This window comes from Centrocercus urophasianus, unplaced genomic scaffold, assembly GCF_019232065.1.
Source record: "Centrocercus urophasianus isolate 14NV4802_14NV808 unplaced genomic scaffold, USGS_Curo_1.0 seq_14, whole genome shotgun sequence".
In the NCBI taxonomy this organism is placed as follows: Eukaryota; Metazoa; Chordata; class Aves; order Galliformes; family Phasianidae; genus Centrocercus; species Centrocercus urophasianus.
Window position 1 is genome coordinate 6,393,180 of NW_024884586.1, and position 21,288 is coordinate 6,414,467.

The 21,288-nt window shown below is 36.4% G+C and overlaps 1 protein-coding gene across 2 annotated transcripts in view; it reads left to right on the forward strand.

Annotated features, from left to right (window-relative positions):
* The window catches only part of CARS1 (cysteinyl-tRNA synthetase 1), a 35,815-nt gene that overhangs the window by 4,101 nt on the left and 10,426 nt on the right, over positions 1 to 21,288 (forward strand). The window contains exons 2-18 of one of the 2 annotated variants that reach the window (XM_042813459.1): positions 476 to 721; positions 4,108 to 4,199; positions 4,983 to 5,071; positions 5,901 to 5,997; positions 6,406 to 6,504; positions 7,482 to 7,631; positions 8,391 to 8,531; positions 9,288 to 9,376; positions 10,494 to 10,615; positions 12,104 to 12,216; positions 12,727 to 12,855; positions 13,144 to 13,273; positions 13,588 to 13,691; positions 14,724 to 14,821; positions 16,127 to 16,316; positions 16,830 to 16,898; positions 19,867 to 19,948. In XM_042813459.1, coding sequence (XP_042669393.1) covers positions 476 to 721; positions 4,108 to 4,199; positions 4,983 to 5,071; positions 5,901 to 5,997; positions 6,406 to 6,504; positions 7,482 to 7,631; positions 8,391 to 8,531; positions 9,288 to 9,376; positions 10,494 to 10,615; positions 12,104 to 12,216; positions 12,727 to 12,855; positions 13,144 to 13,273; positions 13,588 to 13,691; positions 14,724 to 14,821; positions 16,127 to 16,316; positions 16,830 to 16,898; positions 19,867 to 19,948 — 2,040 coding nt within the window. The remainder of the gene's footprint in view (positions 1 to 475; positions 722 to 4,107; positions 4,200 to 4,982; positions 5,072 to 5,900; positions 5,998 to 6,405; positions 6,505 to 7,481; positions 7,632 to 8,390; positions 8,532 to 9,287; positions 9,377 to 10,493; positions 10,616 to 12,103; positions 12,217 to 12,726; positions 12,856 to 13,143; positions 13,274 to 13,587; positions 13,692 to 14,723; positions 14,822 to 16,126; positions 16,317 to 16,829; positions 16,899 to 19,866; positions 19,949 to 21,288) is intronic. The other variant, XM_042813460.1, reaches the window with a different exon arrangement.

Here is a 21,288-nt window from a genome sequence, read left to right on the forward strand (position 1 = left end):
ATCACCATAGGAAAATGTCAGGGTTAGGCTTCATATCCACTGGCTTGCAGAGGGCATGCCATTACTGTGAGTTTCCTTTGGTTGCTTCCTCTATAGGAGCACGTTCTTGTGTTTGCAAAGATGAAGCATAATTAAACCCGCATTGCCCATGTACCAAATAAATTGTAGAACTGAGCAGTTGTGAAGGAGAAGCACATGCCAGTGTCCTTCTGTACATCTCTTTAATCATATTCATTTTAAGTGTTATTCATGTCTGAGGAGAGAGGGTGGTCTACGTACCACAGTGTGAGCAAAAACCTATTAATCGAAAATGCGTAGTTATTCATTATCTTGTATTAAATACATTTCTCTCAAATTTCTTGTCAGTTGCCAGAGCTAATTTGGAGGGGGTGATGTGTAGTATAAGGATATATTTTAGTAATGGGATCTCCTTCTTTTAATGCTGACTAAATGTCCTGTGCCTCTGTCTTTACAGCTTCCAGCTACAGTTTTATTCTGAGCATTAGTGAAGAGGAAGCCAGGGTGAAGGCTTTGAACGAGTACCTGAGCACTCGTAGTTATATCCAGGGGTTCACATTTTCACATGCAGATGTGGAGGTGTTCAGAAAGTTTTCGGGGCCACCTGTGGACCAGTATTTCCATGTTGTCCGGTGGTACAGACACATAGAAGCAATCTATGATGGCAGCAGTGAAAAAAATGACGCTTGTAAACTTCAAACAAGTGAGTAATATGAACTTGGTGGGCAGGTTATAAACTAGCTGCCACTAATGGTTTTTCCTGCTGAGAACTAAAAGTTTCCTTTTGTACTCTCTTGCACAGTTTACAGTTTTCTGTATCCACTTGTATTCAAGCTCATGAAATTCTTCTTGTGTACTGTTACTGTGTAACTGATGAATCCTGAGCTATTTGAGTGTTACAGCTGTTTCCACAACTCTTTGGTTTTAGAGCTCCTCAATGTTTGATTATCAATTCCAAATTTGATTATTTGTATTTTCTTTAGAAAGCTTGCCAATGAATAGTAAATGGATATGTGGGTTTTGGCTGGTTTCCTACAATAGCCCAATTTGTTCTGTGATTTTTTTCCCTCTTGTAATAAAGTAAACTGCATACTGTTTCTGAAGATTGTTATTAACACTGAATTTTGAAAGGAATGTTTGGGGTTCTTTTTTAATCCTGGTCATTTGGGAGTTGCCGATGATTTGAGGAACTACTAAGAGGTTAATCCAGGTCATGGAGTAACCATGGGCGCTGGCATTTTTGGGAGCTGCATCATTCTCCTTAGATGATTTCCAGTGAGCTAGTCTAATGTAATTGCTTTATAGTGAGAGCCTTGCTCTGGGAGTCATGAAATAATAATAATAACACAGAGCTGTTTTATAGTGCTTGCAAGATCTGTAAATGAATGCAAAAGGTGTTTGTCATTTTGACTGGCGGTTGTTGACTAATATGACTCCAATGACATCTTCTCACAACCTGTCATCATACTGTTCTCAGTTCCTAGCAGAGCAGCAGTTAAAGTCAGACCCTATGAGTGGTTTGCATATCCATGTGTGTGCCTCCCTGCATTTCTGCTGGTTATTGATTTCCTTTCAGCAGTCAAAGGATCTCAGCTGTACCACTGGCTCTGGTAGCAGATTTAATGCCACTAACTGCTGTTTGCCTGCAGGATTTCATGGATCAAGGTGGGGCAAGACAAGAAAAGCTTTCAGTTTTCCTGTCCATTAGATCTTTGACATTAAGCCTCTTTTCCTCAATGATTGTGTCTTGTTAGCTTTATGATCTGTGCGTACATATTGCAAGTCCTGAAAAAATGCTCTGCATTGTTCAGTGTGAAATATATGGATCTGCCAAGCTTCTTAGGCCAGTGTGTTTTTGGATACATCAGAGTGCCCCAGAAATGGCTTAGAGCAAATGAACTTTGGTTCAGCAGGGGGAAAGTTGCTGTTGGCAGGGATGTGTTTGAGCAGACTGAAAAGCATGCCTGTTGCTTTGCCCTTGGTGTCCATGTAGTGGATATAATGTGGCAGCTCACAAACTGAGAACTTTGGGGTGCAGTTCTTCTCCTTATCTCAGTTCCTCTGTTTGTTTGTTTGTTTCCTCATGTTTAGTCTGGTTATAAGTTTAAAAAAAAAATAAAAATAAAAAAAGAAGCTTTACTGCTTTATCTTTTGTTAGACTAACCCACATAGGCTTCCTCCCCTGGGGGAAGCTTTAGCCGCAATTAAGCATACCAGGGTAATCTTCTAGATCAAAGAGTAAACAAATCCATACCTTGCTGTATGCTCTGTGTTATGGATAGACAGCTATAGCATTGAAGTCAGTAACATACAATAAAATACATAGAATAAACACATTTCTGTGGATCCATAAGATGCAGATCAAATGGAGTCCTTTAATGAGACTATTAGAGTACTGTGGTTATTTTTTTTTTCTTATTCAGGCAGTTATTCAAAAGAGGGAGGTGAGGAGGAGGAGATTACCTTTTTTTATACCACAGGTGTTTATGTAACTTGTAGGTTTTCAGTCAAAGTGTTTGTATGAAGGTATTAGAGAAACATATTTCATAAAGAACATCCTCCGATAGAATCAGAAAGGCAATTTGATTGTCAAAACAAATAGTTTATATAATATTTTAATTGCAGTTTAAATGAGGATTCCTAAGGATGATACTGTATATATTAACCTGTCAGCTTTGTTATATTGTTGAGTTTTGCTTCCTTTCCAGGTTAACACAGTAACTAGCATAACATCATTACAGCTATAAGCAGCCCTGTGCATGGCAAACTGCAGCTCTTTGGCAGATGATGTGCTCATGCTAGCATTTAAAAAATGAGTTTAATAATGTTGAAAATAGAAAAGCAAATAAATGCAAGGATAACCCTACTCAGTCCCACCCTTAACGTGCAGCAGCTGAAGGCTGCAGTGCACAGGGATGTTCCACCCTTCCAAAAATGGCAAGGTGTGTCCGATGCCCCCCAGATAGTACAGAATATTCCATGTTGAATGGCTCTTCATTGGTTTGAAAAGTGGTGCTTGGACTTACTGTCCCACCATTTAAAGTGAGCTCTTGGTATTCATTGTGATGGAAAAAAAAAAAAGTTTTTGTTCTGTGAACACTGATTTGTTGAAACAGGATTTCTTCTGGACACAATCATCTTGGTGATGGTCATACAGAAAAATGCCAAAGCAAAAATCAGGAACTTGACAAAGAACAAGTGCTTTGAAATATACTGATGAAGTATAAACTTTCTGTTTTGACAACACTTTCACTTTGCTCTGTATTTTATATTACACTATTTGTGCATATGTAACACTGTTTAAGAATTTCTACTATGTTGCAAAGTATTGAAACTGCTTTATTCCTTCTTACCTTAAAGGCAGGTTTTAAAATAAGAAAGTTCCCCACAAAGCAGTCGTTACATTTCTTCCAGTCTCTTTGGGTATTGTTCACTAATATCACCTGAGCTTTATCTGCTTTTCTTAATGGCAGAATTGAGCCCTGTGCTCAATTGGGGCATATCTATGGTAAATAAAATGTTCAGAAATGCCTTGTGCACATAGCAGCCATATAGAATTAAAAGGAAAAGTTCTCTCTGAACCTTTTGGTCTCCTCTCCCACTGAGCACACAATGTTGATACTGGCTGTAGAGATGAAGTCAGGTTTCTGAAGACTTTTTTGCAAATTCTCTGTAGATCTTTGATGTGCTCTCACAGTGAGAACAGTGGCATTGCAGAAAGCCCAGGACTGCCATGACACCTTATTAGTATTGTGTTATGTTTATGATCTTTTGTTAATGCTTAATTGATTGCATGCTCTCACTTGTATACCCTTTTTTCCCCTCGTTGCTTAAATCAAAAAGTAATGAGTGGCAAATGAGAGGGCAGAAAATAAATGAGATTGAAAGTGTTTACTTTGCTTTTAGTGGCATTTTAGTGGCTGTAGCTCTAACAAACATAGTTTAGACTACTACGATTGGAGTTGTTTTCTGTAATTATACATATATATATATATATCTATATATTGAACTAACAATGTGATAAGGAGGAAATGTTACACTGTAAACTTGTTTACATTTTCAGTTCTCTTTAAATCGTGTTTTTCCTAGGTAAAGGCAAACGTATGCAGCCTCCTTGGTCTCCTCCCGAAGGGACAAAACATTCTAGACTCTGCCTCTACAACAGCCTGACTCGCAATAAGGTGACCAAATGAAAGAAAACTGAAGGTTCTCCTTAAAACACAAATGGGAGAGTTGTCAAATGCTTGCTTAATTGTATTCCAAATCAATAGACAGGTTTCTGAGTTTTATTTTGTGACAAGAAGGTGACAGAGATGTTGCCTCAGTCAAGTGTGTTTGCTGAGGCAGGTGCCATAATGTGCACAGTCATTATACATGTGCGTGTGTATTCCTTAATGTGTAATATGAAATAGCAGTTTATCATCATCCTGAATAGCCAGTGGTTCCTCTGTAATATAGATAAGTATAGGCAGCATAAACAGTATAAAATCTGTTTCTTTTTTATATACTTTGCCCTGTGTAAAAAAAAAAAATCTTGCAAGTTATAAGCTTATAGTATAAACTGGCAAAACATCCTATGATCTTGGTTGAAGGTGCTTTGGGAAGGAGAGGAATACTGATGAGAATACTGATGTTATATGGTACATAATATTCAAGAATGTGTGAACTTGATATACCAGATAACCTTTTTCTATGCCTAATGTTCCATTTTACATGCACAACTTGGAAAATAGCTTGCCTAATGTAAATCTTTTTAATTTGCTATCTGAACTGATGGCAGTGCAGATAGCAGTGCCTGGCTGCTTATGTTCTCCCTTATGTGCTAGTGGTAACCTTTTCTTATAGTAAAACTGGGAGTGGGGTAGCCACTATATTTTCATGTTCTGATATTCCAAACGTGGTGGTTTTGGTTGAGATCACGTCTTCAATTCCTTCTGCTCACTGTCCCATCCCTTTCAATTAAGGAAATATTTCAGCCGCAGAATGGAAAAAAAGTCACGTGGTATTGCTGTGGTCCAACAGTATATGATGCTTCTCACATGGGACATGCCAGGTACTGCAGTTCCTAATTTTGATGCGAGTAATAACATTGCATACGCTAAGAAAGGAATTAAAAAGAAAGATGTGTGTAGACTTGCTTGGAAGGTAATGCCTCCTGTTAATTTCCATGGACACTCCAACAGATACAAAGAGCACACTAATACTAGTAGAGCAAATTCTCTGCTGCAAAACAGTTTTTCAACATAGTCACAACCATCAGTTTTGTGTTTTCGCCAGTGACGAGCAAGAGCCTGCATGCCATGCTCATAACTATCTACACCAGCAGAGGTGACCTGCTGTTGCCACTGCTGAAGTGCACCACTCACCGCCTCACTGTGCTCACATCCACTGCCTTGTCTCCAGAAATGTTCAGCAAGCGTTGATGAATGTCAGTGGGTGCCATTTTTCTGCATGGTGGAATACAGTGACACACCTTTCCTTCATCCACGCTTCCACGTCTGACGCCATTTTGTCAGACTGCCCCTCCGCTGCCATCCATCACATGGCACTAAAATACAATGGGAAGGTTCAACCTGTGTTGCAATACCACCGACATCCACCTCTGACATCTTGGGCCAAGATAATAAAATAGAAGGCGTTACTTTCAGAGCAGCCCTTGTACTTTATTTAGATGAGTGTCTTTCTGGAAAGTAGTTTTGTCAGACTCAACTCTTGAGATTTAGGGTTAGAAGTATATTCTGTTATTGTGTGGGGAAAAACTTTCCAGTATAAGAGGAAAAGTTGAAACTGCTACAGCAGTATTGGCTGAGGTTGAAGTAGTTATTGCACGAAATAAAAGTATGTTCAAGCTGTTCATTTAAAAAAAATGATATCTTTTTTAGGTCATACATCTCATTTGATATCCTGAGAAGAATCTTAAGGGATTATTTTAAATTTGATGTTTTCTATTGTATGAATATTACAGATATTGATGATAAGGTAGGATTTTTTTAAATTGTAATCTAAACTACTAAGTTTATGCATGGAATTCAGAGTGTAATTGCCATTTGATAAGCCAAGATCAATTATATATACTTACTAAGGCATTTGTTTTAGACACAAAGTCACTGATTTTTCTTTTTTCTGAAGAAGACTTTGTTCTTGTATGCAAGTGAATGCTTTTATAAATCATGAGCACTAAGCATTTTACAAAGATAACTTATTTGCTTGTTTAACTGCCTGTTGTTGACACATGTAATTTGTTGAGATAGCAAATTTGCTATGGTGTTTGATTTATATTACTGCATGTGTTTCTTGTACCTTGTTAAGTACGTAGGGATTCTGGAAAGCATTGATGTTGAGTAGTTTATTTCCTTTTTCTCTAACTATTGTGTTTCTGCTTTGCAGATCATTAAGAGAACAAGACAAAATTACCTTTTTGAACAGTATAGGAAGAACAAATCAACACCAGCTCAGCTACTTGAAGATGTTAAAACTGCCTCAGAGGTGGGCTCAGTATTTAATCCCTCATAGTGTATTTAGTTCTTACTTAGGAACATAGCAAAGTATCTAAAGAACAACCCAGATGTTGCTGCCTATTTAAACTTCATGTATGCTTATGTTATTCTATTAAACTGACTCCACATAAATAAGAAGTGTTACTGAAACTGTTTCACACTGGTTTTTCTGTTGTTCTAGAATTAACAAGAACTATTTATAAAACTTGTTTGTCTCTGGTTGAGTACTGTATGTGTCAATGTGTATAATGTTTTGGGTATTGGGGGAAAAATAAAACTCTTGGTTGTTTATTTGTTAGAATGCAAACTTCAAAAGTTTTTAAATGGTGGTATGTCCATAATCTTTTAAAGCTGTAGATACCTGTGAGATTTCTCTTCTGTACCACTGATGATGGCCTTTGAAAGAGCAAAAAGTCTCCAAAGTTTCAGGGATTTAATAAATTGTGTATGTTGGATTAAAGGTGGGGGAAGGTAATTCTCTAGTCATTTTAGAGCTATGGATCACAAAGAGATTATTGGTCTAATGAATGGAATATGGGCCTAGGAATTAGGTAGCCTGGAAATTTTGCCCAGCTGTCATTGCCTAACATACCCTTTAAGCATAGCATTTAATCTCACTGTGTTTCACATTGAAGCTTGTCCATTTCAGATTTGGGATAATTAACTACGTAATTGAAGTGATCAACTACATAGAAAATGAAAATTATTAATAACAGTACTTATGATTTAGTATTTTATAATGGTTTTAAAAAACCCAATTCAAGTGTGAAGTAAATTTTTATGCTAGTGAATGTTCACCTTTGTTTCTGATGAGAAAGGTGTGTTTCAATAGTCTGATAATGAAGCTGTAGGATAATTTATTATCACAAGCAAGGCACTACATGGCTAAGTTAATATGTTGTGTGTGGAATATAGCCCCACTGCACTACAAGTTGCTTGTTTTTTTAAACCTTTTTTTGATTGTAGCTCTTTTCAGTTAAATTAAGTGAGACAACAGACCCAGATAAAAGGCAGATGTTGGAAAAAATTCAGAATGCAGTGAAATCTGCTTTTGACCCTCTACAAGAAGCTGTGCAAGCAAAACTCCCTGCAGAAGAGATCAGCAGATGTCATGAGGTCAGTTTGAGCTCCTTTTAGAATGATTTTTGTTATGGCTTTGAAAATAATATTTTGCTTGTGATAATTCCTGAAACAGTATTGAATATATACCAAAGATTATTCTAATTAGTGACAGTAATCCTGTTGACTTTCTTGGGCTTCAGTACTGTTCCAGTTACGAGTCAGGCAATAAAATAGCTAACTTTTAGTAATTGGCTTCTGCATTCCTCTTCTCTTGCTTTCAGATTATTCCTGATTAGCAGTGCAGGAAGCATAGGGTATGTTCCCTCTTGCTGACATATCTTAAAAAAAACAAAACAAAACACAACAATAGAAAAAAAAGCTACTATTGAATCAGGTGATATTATAGAAGTATACTGACCAAACAGAAAGCAGTTAAAATTTACCCAGATACACCTTTTGAGCTGAAAGTTGTTGGTTTTTTGTTTGTTTGACATCTCTTAGTATAGGGCAGAGAAATATATCCGTGTTAGGATTCCAGTTGTTCAGATGCTTTTCATTGATGTGCACAGTGTAAATTGTACTTGTTTATTAAAGTGACTGGTAGCAAAACACATGACGTTATCACTTGCGTTCCTTTCTCTGGTGTTTTATCTGTACATATGAGGGACAATAAGATAAAAATGTGATTACTTTATATTTGTACCCAAATGTCTTTTTCCTGGAGCAAATCTCACTGTTCGGGATAAGACCTTTTTACAGAGTTTAAAGAGAACAAGGCTTTGATCAGTTGCACTTGTAATTACTGTTTTATAGATACTATTGGAAGAAGCCAAAGATTTACTGTCTGACTGGCTGGATTCAAAATTTGGCAGCCAAGTGACTGACAATTCCATATTCTCAGAGCTCCCCAAATTCTGGGAAGGGGAATTTCATAAAGACATGGAAGCTCTCAATGTAAGTCAATTAACTCTTTTCTGTTTTGAAAGTGTGTATGCCGTGCCTCATAATACCCAGAATATGGTTTACAGTGCAGGTCCCTAACTACTTATCAAAAACCTTGTGTTTCAACCTTATAGATACTTTTTTTTTTTCCTTTAATCTTTTATATGAATACATAGATAAAAAGCACATACTCTGTTTCTATCCCAGCAATTTTAGAACAGTTGTGCATGTTACAAGTGCCAATGGCAATCAGATCAGATCTAATGCATGTACTCCATCCCTTCTTGATCTGAAATGGCCTTAAAATCATTAACCGATCCAGAAATTTCAGGTATCCTGTTTGCTGCATGGAAGAGCCTTACCAACCTACTCATCATTGACTACGTATCATTCTTCAAATTGTTTGGTAGCAACGGCAATCAAGTGCAGACTTATATGTTACAGGTGAAATACTGAGTCATGTGCAGTGGGTCAGAATAGCAAAAGTTTGTTTATTTACTTCCAAATCAAAGTGGCGTGCTGCCTGTTGTGACAGAAGTGCAGTATGCCATCTCTTGTAGTGTTGTGTTGTTAACATGGCCTTAGAGGCTGAGAAAAAATTGCCATAGCTCATCTAGCTCATCGTTGCAGAACAGAGAGCTTAAAGTAGGAATCGGATTCTACTGCCTTTTAAGCAGGTCACTTTGTGAGTATATGATACACATAAATATATATACATACAAATATACACTACATATGTGTATAAAATGCTATTTTTTACTTTCTTAGGTCTTACCTCCAGATGTTTTAACGCGGGTTAGTGAATATGTGCCAGAAATTGTGGCATTTGTGAAAAAGATTGTGGATAATGGTTACGGGTAAGCTTGCTACTGAATGCCTTTGTGTGTTTATATTGTATCAGAGCCAGAATGAGTTTTGCTTTCAAAACTCACTTTGAACTCTGTTCTTTGTTTTCATATGGAATGGTATTCTTTTCCAAAAGCAGCGTCTCATCAAATAAAGGCATTTCAGAGTCCTTTGTGTAAGACCTGTGTTTAACCTGATGAAAATTTGCTACTCAATACTTTTAATTTTCAAAAGGACAAGTTAGATTATTAAATTAATAGGGTGAAATCCTTGTTCCTTGAAATAAATAATCATAGTCCAAATCACTTGAACTGAGTTTGACTTACAGTCTTACAGTTTTGACTTACAGGGGTTTCAAAACTATGTCCCTGAGTGGATTGCTGAATATCAGCTGTAAATAACATAGATTAAAAAACAAACTAACAGAACAACAAATTATTTTGAAATTAGAGCCTGACCTTGTCTCATGCTTGAGAAAGCTGGGCTAATCCTCTAGAATTTCATAAGTATCATGATAGATTCCTGATGGAAATTTTTGAGTGTTTTTTCTCTTTTTGGCCTCAGTTTTTCAGTGCAGATATGTTTTTATTGTGAAAAAAGCAGAACTGTTTCAGTTGTCTTGCTTTAAACCTACATTTTTCTTCAAAAGAAGAAAAGAAGGAAGACGATTTGTATTGAACTATGAGCGCTCATTGTGATCCTAAAACATTTTTCTCAGACTTCATCTCACATTGGCAGTAGAAAAAAAATCAACAAAGCATAGGGGAACAAAAAACAAAATGGGCTCCAAAACAAATACGATTCTTGTTATATTATCGCAAAATATTAAAAGGGGTCAGGAATGTTGTGTATATTTGTTGGGACTGTTAATTTGGCATCTCACCTCTTTGAGAACTTAAGAAAAAATGTTCACTTTCCCTTCAGTGAGTTTTATTCTGACATTTAGTGGCTTATCTGAATTATTTATGACAATGCCATAAAACTTAGGTGAGATTTTAGCTCACTTTAGCAGCACCATACTGTATGTGGGTTTACGAGAGAGAGTAAGAAGGTTGGTGATTTTGAGTGTACAATTTAGTCTCAGGTCTTGGTAGAGAAGTAAGCTATGTAATTATCTGAACTTTTCAGGTATGTGTCCAATGGATCTGTATACTTTGATACTGTGAAGTTTGATTCCAGTAAAAAACACTCCTATGCTAAGTTGGTTCCTGAAGCTGTGGGTGATCAGAAAGCTCTTCAAGAGGGTGAAGGTAAAAAGGGGAAATAACATTTACATAAATTGCTCATGTGTTGATCTCTTCAAATGATTATTGTCTATTTTATGACAAATATTTGTTGATGATGTTTTTTTCTTTCTAATTCCTCTCTAATACAGAGAATTCTTGTTGTATTGAACTAAATCCAAATATAGATCTTTTGATTAGACCTACTGCAACAGTTTAGCTTAAATAATGAGTTTTATCAAGCATTTTATCTACTCTTAATGTTGTGCAATTTTAGTAGAAATCATCCATAAAATGTATCGTAAGTATATTAAAAGATTTTTTTATGTTGTGCTTGTAGGCAGAATTAAGATAACTATCAATATGTAAGAGACAAGACATTTAATCACATTTGATTTTTTTCTTGACTTAAACTCTGATAGCTGAGATTGCCCGTGATGTGTGAAATAAAAGGTGCTAGCTTAAGCTGCCGTCTTAGTGGCAACATGAATGCATCGTTGCCACCGTGCAAACAAGCACAATGGTCTGCTTTTGCAAATAGAGACTAAAACAGAGTGATTAATGTAACTGAGACCTCGCATAGGCTTAGATTGCTTGCAGCTTAGCTGCTTTGACTTATTTGAGATGATTGCCCTGACAGATGATGTTATTTTAGCTAGCAGAGGGAGCAGAAATGGTGAATTTCAGAAACTGCAACTGATGTAAATAGATGGAAGAAAAATACTCTTCGTGCTCAAAGTGCATAGTGACAAGAAATGAAAGAATGAGATTGCAAGTATCTCAAGCTATATGTCAGAATTGACAAGTGTATCTTTGAGTTTCATTTAGTTTCAGGCTCTCATGTGGCAAGTGGTATTGTTGACAAGAGACAGTTTTTGACAGTACTGCAGAAATGGTAAATTCTCTTGTTTTAAAGATGTTATAGCAAGACCACCAAACAAGTGATCATAAAGAAATGACAGAAACTAATATGCACAGCATCTGTGGTAGCAACAAAACAATAAACTTGTAGATATTGAAGAATTACCAGCCATTCTGTGTAGCAACTGAGGCAGGGGATGTAAAAGATACCCTAGGACTGCGTTGTGTGCATATTAAGGCAAGTTAGTTAGTCTTGATTTTGGTACCTCTGATTTTGGAATGAATTGGTTTCCCAGCCTTATTTATGTGTGAATATGAGATTTCTTTATTTCTATATTTCATTTTCTACAACTGGAACACAGCCTGTAGAGATAATGCAGATGAATGTCGTGTCAAAACTTAGAAAGCAGCACAGCTGATACTTGTTGTCAGCTTTCCTATCAACTAAATATTAATAAAGAAGCCCGAAGAGTTAAAGTTAATTATGAGGAATTTCAAAGGCTGAGTATTTTATCTTTCTTTCTTTTCCTTTTTTTTTTTTTTTCCTCTCAGCCTCATTCGGTGTCAGTGAGGCCAAAAATCAATAATAATTGTGTTAAAACAAAATTGAACTATTTATATATATATATATATATTTTTTTTTTCTTTTGAAAGGTGATCTGAGTATCTCAGCTGATCGCCTATGTGAGAAGCATTCTCCAAATGATTTTGCTTTGTGGAAATCCTCCAAGCCAGGAGAGCCCTCATGGGACTCTCCATGGGGAAAGGTAAGCACATTACAAGCAGGGTTTAGGTCCTCCACACCTTATTAAGTAGCATGTTTTATATTTAACAAATACTATGGCTCACTTCATATAAATGTCTGGATTATGAGGATCTTGTATTCAGTTGTAAGTTCTATTGCTATAGTCATTCAGTTACTTAGAATGCATATCTATCTGCCTGTTCATCGTTTTTTAAACAGAATTCAGCACGCAGACTTATGATGCCTGTTATTGGTCAGTCATTTATAATCTTTATCTCCAAAGATTTTTCAATTCTCATTTTTCTTAGTGATGAAAAATCAGGAGGATAATCAAGGCATCACAGATGTATGTGCCATGTTTGATATTCAAGTCCAACTGTATACGTTTATAAAGCTGAGTCTTAGCTGTTCTGTTTTTTTTTTTCTTTGATAGTACTGTATCTCATTTTCTCAGTGTATCTGCTTAGGGACAGAGCAGTGAGATGGGTGGGAGAGGAAGACAGGTAGTCAGGTAACACATTTGTCTTCACAGGGGCGGCCAGGTTGGCACATTGAATGTTCTGCAATGGCTGGATCCATTCTGGGAGAGTCGATGGACATTCATGGAGGAGGGTTTGATCTCCGATTTCCTCACCATGACAATGAGCTGGCACAGTCTGAGGTGAGTGAGCTGTTTGTCACTGGCCTTTAGTTTCTGCAGTGATAAAGCTGTCTGCTTTGCTGTGACTGCAACCCATGCAAATCTGTTTTTTTTTTTTTTTCTCTGCTTTATAGCTTTGTTTTTTGAACTTTAATATTTTAATTTTTCTTATTTTTTAATTTGCATGTATTTTGTATAACCATCCTGGTATTTTCCTCCCTGTTTCATTCCTAAATTATCATTATTTAGGTTACATGTGTACACAATGTTAAGTCTTTTGTGTGTGTGTGTGCTTGTTTTTCCCTGCAGGCATACTTTGAAAATGATAACTGGGTGCGATATTTTCTGCATACTGGCCACTTAACAATAGCAGGCTGTAAAATGTCCAAATCTTTGAAGAATTTTATCACTATAAAAGATGCACTGAAGAAACATACAGGTGAAATTTAGTTTAGAATTTGAATGTTTTTGATATAGTTTGAGTGCTGTGTGGTAATTGAGGCTTATAGTGGAGTTTCCAAAATTGGCTAAGTTTAAGTGTCTTTTTTCCTTCAATAACTTTAGAATAGCTACTCCAGTTCTCTTTGGTATTATCTGTATGGATAATAGAGTTCTCCCTTTCTTTAGTAGATGTATTAAGAGCAAGGATATTAGTAATTGCTATGTTCTTAGCCATGACAACATTGGAGGCCATGAAAAACTTTAGCTTATTATTATGATTATTCTTCTTGTTTATTTTGAAACTTCTAATAGCACGGCAGTTACGATTGGCTTTCCTCATGCACTCTTGGAAGGATACACTGGATTATTCAAGTAATACCATGGAGTCAGCTATTCAGTATGAGAAGTTTATGAATGTACGTAAGCTTTCCTTTCCTCCTTGAGATGTTAATACTTCCTGAAGCCATAACGTATTTCAAGCAATAGTACCCAAGGATGCATAGGCCTTATCCCCAGAAGGAGTTTGCTTTCTGTGTTGATTGGGTGGATCTTACAGTATTTCTGTAGAACATTCAAGTGTTTCTAGTGAACATTTAAACCATACCACAGGCAGCAACATTTCTTTGCAAATGGGTGCTTTTTCCAAGTTTTGACAAGTCTGAGCATCTTGCCACTGAAACACAAGATTAATTTCTTAGTTTAGCTTGCTTAAAGGACTCAATCCGACAGACATTCTCATGACATGTCTATCAGATCAAACTTGACACGAATATAGTTAAGGGGATATATCATTGTTACCTTGTCTCCTCAACTAATACATCAAACTTCTGGCTTTATGCCTAGTAGCTGTAATGTGAGTGGCTGGGCACAGTTCTGTTCCCTGTGTAGTTTGGAGCAGTGATTTAAGCGTGCATTACCTACAAGGAGGCTGTCTAGTGTTCTGTTGTTTTTGGTCTCCAGGAGATCGATTTTGGTCTTCAGGTGAAGATGTTCTGCTTTTAATATATAAAATATTTGGCTTGGATCACAAAATAAATGAAAATGACTTTTCTCTAAACTGGATGCCTGTGTGGGGGGAAAAAAAAAAAACAACCCACCTTGCTATAAAGCCATTTCTATTTTGGTTTCCATTCCTAGCTACACAAAGAAATCTGCCATAAAAATTGTTGTTTTTTAATTGTTTTCTGAATGGTATTGTATTTAAGCAGCTTAACATTAGGGTATTGTGTTGTATCATGCAGCAGCAGAGCAACAACTGGTCTGACTATGATTTACAGTTACTTGAAAATTGTGGGTTTCCCTGTTGTGACAGATGCTCAGTAAATCCAGGCCAAATTAGTGTTGAAACTATAAGCTTTATAAGGCTAAGTAAGAAATAGTGCTTTTTTTCCTTCGTAAATATTGGTTCTTTATAGTTTAAACAGGATTTCAAATATGTTCTTCTATAGGAGTTCTTTTTAAATGTGAAGGATATTCTTCGAGCTCCCACTGATGTGACAGGCCAGTTTCAGAAATGGGAAAATCAGGAAGCAGAGCTGAACAAAAAGTGAGTTGAGCATTCTTACTTCTTCTATGAATAACTTTATGTAGCTGCATATTTAATTTCTTTTTTCATTGCATGACTTCTGTATTTGGCAGCTTTATGAAGAATAGATGAAATTGTTAACTTCAGTTTCATTTATGTGAAGTACACAGGCATTGCTCATTGTCCTGTTTGTGTAGGGAAATGGAGCTACTTTGTTAGATGTCATTTCCTTCAATACGTGAAAAGTTGTCTTCCTCTTTGAGAAGTGACTGATAATTTTGAATGCAGTATTTACAATCACAGAAATAACATTTTACTTGTTTCAGAGTGCAGTGACTAAAATGAGACAAGCAGAATTTAAATGACTTGACTACCAGCACGCAAGAGCCAGGGTGCCAGTATTTGAAAATGTGCTATTGAGTGGAAAGAGGGAGTGATATGAATATTGCAGTCTTTCACTTATATTCTTATATTATACTTAAACACAAACTATCCTTATTGCTTATAATGCTAACAAGTTCTCATGTGACTTTTTTATGTATGAAGTCTAAATAAATAAAAACTCCTTTCATTGCAGTACTAAAATTTATCATAGTTTAGTTCACTGTAGTGAGGAGAGGTGTTAAGTCCAAGTATGGGTGGTTCTGTTTAGTAGTGTCCTTGAAAATTCGTTCTTCAACTTGGGGGAAAATTAACTGAGAGGTCAGAAGGAAAGGACAAAGAAATAGGATAACAGTATATATTGTATGGATATTTTTTGTCTCCTTTATCCACCCCTTCTTGTTTTTTTCTCAGAAAAAAATGTTGTATGAAACAGTAGTATTCCTTGCCTGATGAAACAGTACTTTATATACCATATTACTTATTTATTTATAGCCATGATAAATGTCTGCAGTAATTTATTTCTTGTAGTTGCTTCATAACAGCTTTGTAATGCTTGTCTTTGTAGAGTGTTAGCTTTTAAATTGGTGTTCCATATTAGAACACTGCTGAACAGAATCCTAAGCTGCTATGTACGGATAGGAGATCAATACCAGGTGCTAAATAGGCAATTTGTACTGCTTTTAGTACCTGATATTAAAAGGTCAGTTTCTGAAGATGCACTTGATGTAATTTATTTGGTTAGTTGTTGCCAATTAGATTATTCTACCTGCCTTTGTCTATAGTAGCAAAACAGCTGCACTGTGATGATGCTTTTCTCTCGCTCATGCTACAAACGTGAATTCTGACCACATTTAGGTCCTCTTCCATCCTTTAATAGAAGTTCTTCAGAGTAGCTTGCGGGTACTTTTGGCATAAATATTAAAAAAGTGTTTTTCTTCTTAGTTTTTATGACAAGAAGGCAGCGATTCATGAAGCACTCTGTGACAATGTTGACACTCGCTCTGTCTTAGAAGAAATGCGTTCGTTAGTCAGTCAGTCCAACTCCTATATTGCTGCAAAGAAATCTGCCAGACAAATGCCAAACAGACTTCTTTTAGAAAACATCAGTTGCTATCTCACTCAAATGCTAAAGGTATGGTATAGCAAGAGGTAAAGTTGCTACTGTGCTGTGCAATTTTAACTGCTGTATTTTTCAAATATGTAGGGATCTGTACAGTTTTCATTTGTCTTGCAGGAAACTAGAGATCTGCCACACTCATCTCAATCAATCCTAAACTGTAGTGCATGCTGCAGCAGGAAAAATTTGGAGTCCTGTATATTAAGTTACATTTTCTGCTAATGTTTTGTTCAGTGGTGCAGAGTCCTTAACACATGCATGCAAACTTAGACGGTAGAAGAAAAAATGAAGTCAGAATGTCAAATCTGTCAGCTTTAAACATAAATCTGAAGGCCAGTGCTTTATATGCGCGATCAATTAAAAAGCAAACCAAGATATACTGTTAGTAAAGCAGTAAAATGTGGGTTAAATGAACTAGGTGGCTTCAAAACACTAGTATGTGTGACTTTGCTCAGTCTTCGCGTATCTGTGACTTGATGCATACAATTTCTTCTTTTTTTTCCCTTTCTTTGTTTTCCCCTCAATCAGATTTTTGGTGCCATAGAAAGCGATGACGCAATTGGTTTTCCTGTTGGAGGAAATAGTCAAAACATAAATGTAAGTGAAGGAACAAAGTACAGTACACAAAATAACCGCGTTCTTTTGAAAGTCTAAGTTGGTTACAGTGCTTACACTACTGATTTTAGCTGAGTTACTTCAGATGCAAATATTACAAGCAGAAAAATATAATTAATTGGCATAGGAAGTAGGATTTTTCATTTATGAGACTTGCTTTTTTAATAGGTTTGTTTGACTTAATGACAGACAAATTGTACAGCAACCAGAGGAAGAATTATCTTGTCTTCTGAATGATGAATCTGTTTGAGAAACCACATTAGCTGCAGACAGCGCATGATATAGCATAAAGACTCATTACAAGGATTTGTGTATTAAGTAGTTTCAAAAATACAATTATACTGATTAAAGTTCCTTGTGGTACACCAAAAACCAGCCTGGAGGCAGCTGGAGTTTCATCCTCATTTCAATCTCTTTTTCTGATCTCATTTGTAGCCACAGTATTTATCTGGCTTTTGAAGGCTGTTTTTCTTTAGTCACCCAGCAGTACCACTAGGATGCAGAATTTTCCTAGAAATATGTGGGAGATGCTGATGAAAGTGCTGACGGGCCCTGTAATAACAGTCATGTTTCCCAGGACAGGCAGGAGAAATAACTCCATCTGGAAGGGTATCAACTTTGTTTGTTCTCCTTATGATAAAATTTTGACATGAAAGATAGGTTTGGCTCAGCATCTGATACCGAGTAGCTCGTCTCATGCCATCTTACATTCAAAGTAGTGACGTGGTGTTCTTCTGTTCCTCCTTGGAAGGACTGATTAAAACATTTGTGATAGGGCGAATACAAAACTAAACAAAAACATAAACAGAAAAAAGCTTTAATTCACCATGGAAGAGAAAAGCTTGCTTGTTGGTTGGTAATTATCATAATTATCAATTATTATTGCCTGTACAAATAGTTACATTGCAGTGTTGTGGAAATCTCCAATTGTGATATGAAACGGATTATAAGGAAGACAGTCAGCATTAGTGGTGAATTTTAGTTTAGTTAAAAATTACTTTGAATTTTAAAAGAAAAGCAACACCAGCTTTTTAGGGAAAATGAAAATTAAACCTGTATTTGACACTCCATTTAGGCAGTGTTTGTAACAAAACAAGCTTTAGGGAAGGGATTGGCAACAGCTGGAAAAGCTGTGCTTTTTACTCTGTAGTAGTAATGTTGTCAATGTTAGTAGTAGAGTCAAAAGAATCTGGTATGGAAAGGAGATTTCATCATCTGTTAGTAAACTACATACACATATATATTTTAGTTCTTGATTTATTTTTTTTTTTAATGCAATCAGTTCAAAGAAAACCAGCAGCCAGGTACCCCAAGCAGGTAATTTTGCTTTTGTATTTGTCTCCTAGGACACTTCAGGTTTTAAGAATTATAGTACAAAGAAGTATAATATGAAAAATGTTTTGGCTCTTTCATTAAATGTTATGCCTTCGTTCAGTCTGCCATGCAGATAGTTACTTTTCTTAGTAAAAATTACCAGGTGAGCATTCAAAGTTGGAAAGCTTCTCATTAAAATAGAAAGTGGTGGATCAGACCTGTTGTCTCTTTGTCCAAATTAAAGATGAAGGAATCAATAGATCTGAAAATCGTTATCTCCAAAAAAAAAAAAGCACAATCTTCTTCAAAAGCTCTGTGTAAACAACTGGCATGATTACCAAGGTTCAGTAATTTGTTTGAAAGGGGAAGAGATCTGAAGTCAGAAAAGCTCAGGTTACATAGTCTCATTTTCCAAATGACTTAAGCACTGCTTTTAGGTTAGTTATTCTGGAAATAATAATCTTTAATCCTTAGATTTCTTATATGTATAATAAAGTAATAACAGTGCATGCTTTCCTGATGCCAACTTATTTGCATGTCAGGGTAATTTTCGTGTAAAGAGGGTAGCAGAGATGTGGCTATAGCTCCAGAAGCTTTTCTTTCCACCACACTTCTCAGGCTCTGGTTGTGAATATGACCATGTAACATTCACATTGATAAAACATTTTATATAAAGTGTTAAATGAGCACCTCTGCTCCTATAAAATATGGGTGCTTTTAGAGTAGAACAGCCTCTGTGGATTGCTAATTACACAGAAATTTCTCACAGAGATTTAACAGTGGGAGAAACTCTTGGAAACTACAGAGGAAAGAAAATTTTGCCTTTATTTTATTTTCTGTCTCCCCTGCCATTCGAAGTAATCCAACTTGTATTATATGGAGTCCCGTAGGTGCCCAGCTTTTCATTTTGGGATTCCAGAAATGCAATGGCAGACAACACTGACGTGTGGTTGGTTTTGTAATTGTTTGTTGTGTTCACAAGCTGCTTGCCATTGCTATTTTATCCCCACTGACCGCAGGATTCTCAGCATAACCTCTTGAGCTTTCATGAACAGCGTTTATTTACACCTGAAATAATTCAGTAGTAATCTCCCCCCACACTTTTTGTGGGAGAGGGTGGAGTACAGGCAACGCACAGTATTGCAAGCAAATAGAGGTAGGATATGCTACCATTGAGGGACAGATCTGTGTTCTAAATACAAATAAGTCTTAGCATCATCTTCACCTGGTATTAATTGTGGCAAGCAGTTTGACCTAAGACAGCACAGAACATGAATGGACATGCATCTGGGTGTAGCTCTACAGCATGTTTTTGGCAGCTGTTTTTATCTCTTACAACACGTTGTAGTTAGCTGGACTTTTAACAAAACTCTGTGGAACTGTTGTATCAGTAACTGCAAGGAGAAGAAAAAGGAATGGGGGGAGGAAATTCATTTTATCATCACAAAAGAAAAATTGTCAGCTAATGCAAATTATTGTCCCTCCTTTGACATCAGTAGAGCAGTGACATTTTTTACGGGTATAGAGCTGCCTCGAGGGTCAATTTCCATCCAAGAGCATGTAAATATAAGCTAGTCAAGAACTCATTTAAAATTAAAGTTATTATTGGTTAATTGTAGAAATAATTATCCTACAGATTGAATCGACTGTGATGCCATACCTCCAAGTTCTTTCTGAGTTTAGAGAAGGAGTGCGACAAATTGCCAGAGAGAAAAAAGGTGAGAATTTACTTTTTCCTGTATTATTGCGTCTGAGACTCAAAGGATGCAAGAATCAAAATGGGCAGGGCAAGGAGGATCCATCTGCTATGGTTGCTTTGCTTAGAGAATAAAATAAAGCACCTTTAAATCAGAGTTGCTTTGAATATTTACATCTCTGTTACCTGTCTCTTTAATTTGGGAATCCCTTCCAGGCTGCTAGGCTTGCTTTGTTTTAATTTTTATAGAACCTAAACGGTTAGGATTGAAGAGGAGTAGCTGTTGTTTCTCTACATAAGAGTGCTCCCTGCTTTCTAGGTTTGAAGGTGGCCATCACCTGCCCCAGGGAGACTGTATTCTCTAAAAGTGCAGATTGCTGCACAGTGATACGGTCTGTGTTTAAATAGCTTGAGATGTTCCTTATTTGCTAGCACAGTTGGTGATTCAGTGCTCTCCTGCAAATTCTTCTGGAAGTTTCCTAAAAGGTGTTTTGGGCTTTCCTCTCAAGCTTTTGTAAGTTTGTGTGTATATCCTCAGTCTAAAATGTGACTTTGAGCTTTTACTATTTAACATAAACATGAATGTTATGTATTTTTTCTTTGCTCCCTGATAGTTGAGCTAAGTTGACTTTCCCTCAGTAGCAGTAAGGTCTAAATATCATGGGGCTGTTTGTAGATCATTTTTAGGAAGTACTTAGTGCAAGGCTGCTTACTGGCACTTGAGTTTCTTACTTGGAAGGTATTGATTTTTATTTTTATTTTTTTTGTTTGCCTGAAATAAATTGGTAAGAGCAGAGCTGGATCTAACTGCTGTCTGGTTGGGATGCAGAACATGGTACAACTTTGCAGTTTGCTCAGAGGAGCTCCTTTCGTTAAACTCTCTGATTATATAGAAGTTGGTTGGCCTGCACTGAAATACTTCTGGTTTGTTTCCCTGTGCCAATTAAATTCTTGCTTGTATGAATTGTTAATTACTGTAAAAGTTGTTCTGAGTAACGGCTGGGGTTATCACCTCTATGTGGCTGTGAAAGGAGTTTTCCCTGCACAGACACGTGCTGGCAGAATGTTGTTAAACATGAATTAACGTGTTCAGTGTTGCCCTAAGTGCTCTTGGAGGATGTTTCATCTTTAAAAGCTGCAGAGTAAAACAAATGTCCTTGTCTGCGTTTTTATAGCTTTTAAAAATACATCTGTGTCTGTGAAACATTTCACAGTGTGCACATTTGTGAGATGATGTCTATCAGCAACAATCAAAATGTGTATACTTTATGCTGTCATCCAGAATGCCTAACATTCAAACATAATAATAAAATATGTTATGAGTGTATTGGTATTTAAAATGGAGAACTTCAGTGATGATTT